Here is an 8,551-nt window from a genome sequence, read left to right as displayed (position 1 = left end):
TTTTTTTTTTTTTTTTTTTATAGTTTGTGCAGTGAAAACTTGAACAGCCTACTGCTGATCTGCACTTTCAATGTTATGAACACAACATAGTATGCTAAATTTTTATACAAACTGGGCAAATATGTCTAATTCTTTAAACTCCTGAAACTGAGAATAAAAAAAGCCACCCTAAAATATAGGCCCTGTGAAATACTGAATTGAGGCAAAAGGAGGAAAAAAAATCTTTAACGTTGTTACAAGTCTTGGATAAAGAAATATGCTTTGACAAGAGATATATGTGGAAAAAGTAAATCTCCCTGTGAAGTTCTTGCAAAGGTATAAAAATGTATTGAACACATTGTCTTGTACAGATTAATAAACCCATTTCTTCCACTCCATTTGAGCTGTAAATTCTGACAGATATTAGTTATAATTTGGCAGCATACCATTATTCAAGGTTTGCAGTAAAGGTCTTGCACAATAGTTCACAAATCACTTGTTCCCTCAGATGCATGTGGCTTTTTAAAGTTTCTCCCTCCAGTGAAAATATCTGTGTGTTCAATGTTTGAACCAGATTTGTAAGAAATGACAGAACCTAGCAAACATTACTTCAGCTTGTGGAAAATAAAACCCCTCCTGTTGAGAGAACTGGATTCATACTAGATACGACAATACAAAACCATTTTGTTTCCCGCTTTCAAATCTACCAATTTATTTTGGGGTAATGACAAGAATAGAAAATATGGAGGAAAAGCTGTCTTTCCAGTATTTTTCCTTCTCAAATTTGAATTGGAAGAGCTGTAAGGTAGCCAGCTAAGTGCTGGAAGGTGGTACCTTGCACTGCTCCAGAATAAGCCTTATAGCCAATATAAAGGTAGAACAATCTTGTTCAAGGGAAGTCACAGTAATTTCTCTCTAAAAAGTGAGACCAAGGCACTAGAATTTTATGTTTTGACTTCAGGGTACCCAATCCTACAAGAGTACTTCTACACAGTGATTGCAGAATCACCACAAACATAATCTGACTGAAGAATCAAACCTAAAACAAACCACTTCCAAAAGATGCTGCTTTTGAATTATGCTGGTTAAAAGACCAGATGAATTTGTAAATTGCTTCAAGGAAATAAGTTAGCTCACATTATGTTAGTTTGCTTAAAAGAGTCAGTATATTTCTGTGAATGAGCTATCATCATATTACCATTCAACACTATGCTTCCTTAGGCATTTCGTAACACTGGTTAAAATATATACAATCTCTAAACAACAATATGCAATAGTCCACTGGAAATAACAGGATCAATTTGCAGTCTTAGTTTAAATTCAAGGGCCTGTGGGCAGCATCCAGCCCAGAGAGCCCCATTATCTGGTTCCTGGTGTTGTTCTTTGATCTGAATTGAGCAAGACATGCCCTATGGGCAGGGCCTGGGACATACGCTGCAAGAGGTGCCCATTCTGGAACCACACTGCACATGGCACCTGACCCAGGCATCCTGGGACACATACTGCCCAAAGTGCTTGCTCCGGTCAGTCTGGGACCAGCTTCTGGGGGTCCTGCATGCAGTACGGATCCCAGAATGGGTGGTGCAGTCTGGCAGGTCCAGGGCCTGTGATACCTGTGGCACCCACTCCAATCAGACCGCAGCCCTCACAATGTCTGTTCCACCTACCTCAGGAGCTATGCTGTATGTGGCGCCTGCACTGGACACTTGGGAATGCCCACCACATGTAGTGCAGATCCCAGAGCAAGTGTCAGTTCCAGTATGGTGGTCAGGAAAGGGAGGGAATCTAGGTCCTATGGGCTCAATCTGGCCCATGAACCAGCACCAAGTCACTCATCCAATGCACAGGGCCAGATGAGTTTGACAGCCGTAGTATAAAGGTATCTCTAGGGCAGGGGTGGGCAAAGTAAGGTCCATGGGCTGAATCCGGCCTGCTAAGAACTTTCACCTGGCCTGCAACACGTACCAACTGTACCCTGCCCAGTTCTTCCACCCATGAGGCTGGGAGCAAGGTGCCCATGTACACACATGGCCCCAACATACCCTGCTGCACCTTGTTCCTGCCCTCATGGCTGGAAGGTCCTGGCCCAGCCAGCAGAGACCTGCTTGGCTTCCCCGGTGTCCAGCTCACTCCGGACAGCAGGTAGGGAAATGGCAGGGGTGGAGCTGCAGCTGGGTGGGAGTGCAGAACGTGGGGCTGGGGCTGATGGCAGCATGGAGCCTGTGCCCAGGAAGGGTGTGGGGACCCCTTACACTCTCCCCACATGGTGCACAGCCACGGCAGGCAGAGGCAGCAACAGCAGTGGGTGGGGGTACTCGTGCCCAGCACAGATGCTGGTGCCCAGCACAAGGTTCTGGCCAGCACTGCACATTGCGGTGAGCAGCACAGCCCTTGCCAGGTGGACTCTATCACTGGTGCTCCTCACCATGCACTTGCAGCCCCCACACTCACACGGCACAGGACGAAAACCCCATGAGCTGGATCTGGCTGCCCTCTCTGCCCCCTGTGCGTGCGTGGCAGGGAGCACCAGTGATAGAGACGGCTCAGAAGGGGCTGTGCTCCTCACCACAAGCACAAGAGTGCCTTTGATAGAGATGGCCCAGCAGGCACCAGCACTGGGCACAAGCACCCCCACCTGCTGCTGTACCATGGTGAACAGTTGGGGGGGGGTTCCCATACCCTCCCACAAATGCCAGACACCTACACCCTACCCCTACAACCTCTCAATACACCCTATGCCCCCCATACACAGCTACACCTTCATAACCCTTCCGCACCCCACCATATATACCCCCCCACAAAATAGACAAGACTAAGACTTTATTTTAGAGTTATTATGCAATCATCTCTATATACACTACACAAACAAATCATGACAAAAATATTTTTTGTAATAAAATTAAAATAAGTTACAGTAGGTGTTTGACTTTTAATGTATGATTTGGTTTTTTTCTGGTTCTAAGATGGCAACTCCCCCCTCCTGGGGAGACAAGAGGAAGGGCTCCCCCCTCCTGGGGAGACAAGAGGAAGGGCTCCCAATGGCAATGGTCAGGGGTGCGACTTCTGGTTGCAAGATGGTGACCAGGGGGCAGGGCAACTGTCAAGGGGCTGGGCTACTCATGCAGCCCTTGGAAGCTCACCAAACCTTGTTAAACAGCCCTCCACCCAAAATAAAGTGCCCGCCCCTGCTCTAGGAATACATACTAACTGGCAGTAATCTTTAGGGAATAAGTAGAGTATTACTGTGCCCAGAATCTCTTCATATCACATCTCTTACAGCATGTATTTGTAAATCTTACTGCTTCGATCAGACATAATGCATTTGTTAGAATTCTGAACAGCTTATTACAGAACAGCTAATCATAGACAATGTTAGTAGCCTTTTTCCAGGATTAAGATCTGGCCCCATTAAGGCAAGTGAAGCTTAGAGATGAGATATTGTACCTATTTGTGAAAAGGCAGAAAGATGTATGTAAAACAGACTTACTAATTTTTATTTTCTTTCAATTATTTTCTAATGCCTTACGGCAGAACTGAGGTAAAGCAGAATCACTGGAGTCAATGGATATTGATTCCGGAAACACAACAAAAGTGGCCCAGTTGTTGATTGCCTATCTAAATAAACGGTACTAATAAGTGGCCTAATTAAAATTATTAGAAAGAGCTACAATTTCTTTTCACCTAAAGTTTGCTTCCAGACACCACAAAATTGCCTCTCATAGTTTACATAAATTGTAGCCAAAAATGTCTTCTGATAACTACAGTTAGTATGAACCCTAATACATTATGTACCATAGTAATTTCTAGTCTCTCATGTGATTTAGTATAGAAGTTTTCCTTAACTTTAAGTTTACCTTACTTAATGAATTGTAAAATATATTTAAGTCAGCAGTTGGCTTAGTATTTTCCTCAAATATGATCAGTCTGTGTCAAACTCTCTCTCTGCCTAACAGAGATTCTATACAAAAGCAAATGCATATATCTAGCCTAATGTATGAAAGATGCAAAGCCTGTCAATGTAATTGGTAACTTAAACTCTGGTCTCAAATGCACTGAGGTAAGTGATTTAGTTTTCCAATTAAGCTGTCACTGAAGTTTAATAAATTCATTTTTCAGGGCTTATTTCATTACTAGCAGCATAGGAATATGATGAATTTTATTTTACACATGGAACACACTTTTTTTGTTCGTTTTTTTAAACTAAATTAGTCTGGATCAGAATACAGAGTGTTTGGAAAAAGACTATCTTTAAAAACACATCTTCTTCTTAACTGGAAGGTAAATGAAAAAAGTTAAGCAAATTCAAGCAAATTTGCGTAAGCGAACTAAATAAGATTTGATTCTGAAAAGTGATGAATGCTTCAGACTCCGCTGAAATAAAATAGAAAGTGAGAGCTTCCACCAGCTGTCCTGGTTGAGTCGCATACTGTGTTGTTCACCTATTCTAAAGATTAATTGTGTAAGGCACAGAAATTAATAAAAATACCTGCGTTACTTGTTTTATAGAAGATCTGCAGCTAAAGATATTTCTATCTGAAAAGGTTAGTGCCAAGGTGGTACAAGAGAGAAACCAACACAACTGGCTCATCAGATGGGGCTTAATACAATTAGAACTGGTAAAGTTGGCCAGATGAAATTTTATTTGGTAAAATTGAAAATGCAGAAAAACCAAACATTTCAAATGTCTTGATTTTATTCACCTGTTGTTCGGAAAAGAGAAAGACTGTAATAATATTTTAAGGAATTTTTAATTCAACTAAAATTGTTTCAGGTTAGTCCATTTTTTGATACTTCAGAATGGCTGGCAGACTGGACAGAGGGTAGAAGGACAGAGAGGAGAAAGTTATTTGCACAGTTCTATCCAAGATGTAGGTATGGGAACTCTCTGTTCAGACTAATTGAAAAGGGAAGTTTAAGTTGGACACCTATTAGGGGGAAGAAAATTATGCCAGAATTTGATCCTGAACTAGAAACAGGGGAGGATAGTAAATAATGTGAGAATTCTTAATGATTTCTGTATAGAAACATGAAGCACTATGTTTTTTTAAAACCAGAAGAGTAGGCTAGATTCATTTGAGTTAATAAATCATAACTAGAAAACCACAAATGGTACAAGATAGTTACAAACAGGTCCTTAGGATCTCTAAAGTGTATTTGAAATAAGTGCCCAATAGCCTGATTAGTTTTTACAATACAACCATTTATCAATCAGCACTCTACGTAGTAAGCTTCTTTTATCTTACCTTGCAAAATTTGAAGTACGCCTTTTATAAAATGACACTAAAATTAAGTTGTCCTTTAAAGGAGTTGTTGACACTGAATGAATTATTAAAAAAGCATGACAAATTATTATTTTAGCTGTGAAATAATAGACCTTAAACTTCAGGATGGATTAAAAAATTACTAGCCTTGTTGAGCTCTCTTTTAATTTTCTCAGGAGAAAACTGATCAAGGAAACGCCTGAAATGAAACGCATCTATAGCAACAATTTCAGTGCAGCGCCTCTTCCATTCATCTCTGTAGTGGGGGAAAGAGAAGAACAATGACATTAACTATTTTATATATCTCGGACAAAAAATTTCCAAAATGAGTTATTCTTTCTAGGACTTCTTCAAGAGTAAAAATATGGAAATAATGTCAGAGAAAAGCAGCAATGTAATGTCACAAGGAACTCTTCTGAAAAAGGCTTTGTTGAGGAAAACATGAATATTTCTAAATCTGTAGGAAGAAATCCAATTACAATCTGACTGCTAGACTTGTCTAATAAAATGTGTAAATACACAAACTTTACAGATGCACTGAATGATCAGAAAAATACTAATTCTACCTATATCCCCAACATCAAATATATATTTCAAGAAGCATTTGTTCTGTTCCTATATTGTACTCGCAATTTTGTGTATTCATTATCATATTACATTACCTAAGGAACCCTTCCAGGAATTCCTGTGCAGATCAAGGCCTGCTGACTGTGACTCTGTTTAATGTTTTCATTACCAACTCTAAAACACAGCTGTTGTAGGGATAATACCACCATCTTGCAGAGGTATATGAAAATAAACTAATGTCTGTGAAGCACTCTGATATAACAGTAATGACTGCCATAAAAAACCTTTTTAATATGTTAACAAGACTTTTGTACTGAAAACTCATAACTATAAAAGCTGTCAGAATTTGAAAATGAAGTACTGGCAGATTAGACTTTTGGCACCTGGGAAGATAAGGGAAGCCATTTAGCGCTGCAAAATAAGTGCATTAGGTTGGTGTTATTACAAAAAAAAAATTAAAATAAATTTAAAAAAAAAAAAAAATCAGCAGTAACAATTGAAGTTGGTCAGCTGTCATTTTGTTTCAGAGGCAGCACCCTTTCTGACTGTAGGCAGCTCAAGTGTCTCAAAATTACTCCTGCAAGTTACCTTTAGTCTCAAAAGATTCTTGTTTGAAAACCTATCGTGGTTACTGAGAACTAGACATTTTTAAATTAATGCACCAATTACCTTGCATAATCCTGTGGCAAAGTATGGATTTTGTAACAAATTCCAGAGCCAGAGAATATATAGGCCTGGTCTATAAAAATGTAAGTACTTTACTTAATTAAAAATGTCTGTGAAAGAGAAGACAGAAAATAAGTACCCAAAGAGCTCAGGTTCAAAATTTCAATGCAATTTCCTTTTGCCTTTTTCACAAACATTAATTGTTTGGGGGTTTTTTTTAAAACCATTTAACAGTGAAAATGTTACCTTGGGGTCTTATCTTCATGGCTTCTTGCCCATCGGTATGTTTCGGCATAGCCTGTATATTCACTATACTGTTCAGAACCTGAAATAAATAATTTAACACATCTCACACACCATCTGCAAATCCCCTCCCATTTGAGGAGTCTTTGCTTCTCAGAATATATATGCAATTTATACCAATGTTAATGGGAGCTACACATTAGTGTTAAATGACAAAGTGACTTATTTGTGTATGAGTATCTTTTCCAACACTGGCAGTCACAGCTACATTCTCAACTTTCTCACTCCACAGTAAACTCACTAGAAAAAGGCACAAGATAGATGGCAGGGAACAATAAGCTAACTTCTTTTGCCAGGGTTGGCACTGCGAGGGAAATGGGTGTAAAGGAATGGAGGTGGAAACAGAGAAAATGGACAAAAATGAATCCAATGCAAAAATTTTCAGTGGACAATGAATGTTTAAACCAAAAGTTTCTGGTAGTGAATGCTTATTTAATACAGTCCAGATGCCTTACTGCCATCCAAGTAAAGAAAATGAGCTTGCTAAAATTTAGGAGTGCCAAGTCTGAGAAAAAGTGTATGGTTAGCATTATTGAAATGCACTGACAGCCTTATTATAACAGAGGGAAGCTGTCATGCTTGATCAGCCCAGAAGACCAGAAAGGGTTGTATTATCTCAGTCACTGTTCTACTGTGATGGGCACAGAATAATCAGCTGTTCTTTCATACAAATAGAGTAGCAAGTTTATTTTACCCAGATTTAATAATTGGACTGTGATATCTAATTTGGAGTTTTAAAAGTAAAGAAATTCCACACAGAACAAACCCTGATAAAATGGATTAAGTTCTTAATGTTAGTTCTCTTTATAAAGTCAATTCAATTCTGCTGCCTTGGAAATATCAGGACTCAATCATACTAGGAAGGGAAGAAATCTGTAATATACTGACAAGGATTAACATTTGTATTATTACAACTCATTAGTACATAGTTAAAGTTCTTAACATGACATGCACTATTATTCTGTTATGACAGGGGCTAAACAGGTAGTAGGTTCACTGTTGCTTAAACCAACTAATTTATGTACAAAACAGTAACAATAAACTCATCAACCCAGTAGTCAGAATGTAACACCACTATATTTTAACCATCATTAGTGAAATAAACCTAAACACGGGAAGGAAACATGGTAAAAATGGAAAAGTGATCTTTGTTAGAACTATGTTTTCATGGGACAATTTTATTTCTCTGAAAGAAAACCTATAAAACATATGAAGGAGAAAGGACCAGAATGAAGGAGTTAATTATTACCTTGCGTTAGGAGAGATGCAGCATTTTATTACCCAATAGAAGCATTAGGCATCAAGATTGCATACCCTGAAAACTCTAATGCTCCATCCAGGTCTGCTTTTCACTACATCAGGTATAAGGTGTCTCATTTCGGATCTCACTCCTTACAACTACCTCCCAACCAAGACCCCTGTCTGGAGTCAGAGGACACGTCCAGACAAGCGTGCACATGCATCTGGCCCCGCCTCAAACCCCTTTGAGGCAGGGCAACAGGCAAGTGCGGGAATGAAACAATGTTCCCTGCGCTGCAAACTTAGATATCCAGGGGTCTAAAAAACTTGAAGTTTAAAAAAGCGGAGCAGGACAAGGTCCTGGAGCATGCCCTGAGGCAACTGGAGGCTGGGTCCTCCATGAAGACGGTCTGGATGCCAGAGAGTCTCTATGGTTGGCCCCTCGCCCTGGTGCTGGTAAGTAAGGGGTCGGGGGGCTGAAGAAGTGGGGAGGGGACCATGGGGGGGACCCTCAACAGCCCTACCCACTCCCCCAG

General features: G+C 39.9%; 1 protein-coding gene across 5 annotated transcripts in view; it reads right to left on the bottom strand.

Moving 5' to 3' along the window:
• Window positions 1-8,551, bottom strand: part of PARG (poly(ADP-ribose) glycohydrolase) — a 160,357-nt gene that overhangs the window by 40,034 nt on the left and 111,772 nt on the right. For all 5 annotated transcript variants that reach the window (XM_019502273.1, XM_019502272.1, XM_019502271.1 and 2 more), the window contains 2 exons: window positions 6,720-6,798; window positions 5,388-5,496 (listed from right to left, as the gene is read on the bottom strand). In XM_019502273.1, coding sequence (XP_019357818.1) covers window positions 5,388-5,496; window positions 6,720-6,798 — 188 coding nt within the window. The remainder of the gene's footprint in view (window positions 1-5,387; window positions 5,497-6,719; window positions 6,799-8,551) is intronic.

This window comes from Gavialis gangeticus, unplaced genomic scaffold (genome assembly GCF_001723915.1).
Source record: "Gavialis gangeticus isolate Ggan-Ray unplaced genomic scaffold, GavGan_comp1, whole genome shotgun sequence".
Lineage (NCBI taxonomy): Eukaryota > Metazoa > Chordata > Crocodylia > Gavialidae > Gavialis > Gavialis gangeticus.
The sequence above is the reverse complement of the archived record's forward strand: the minus strand, read 5'-3'. Positions and strand labels throughout refer to the sequence as shown.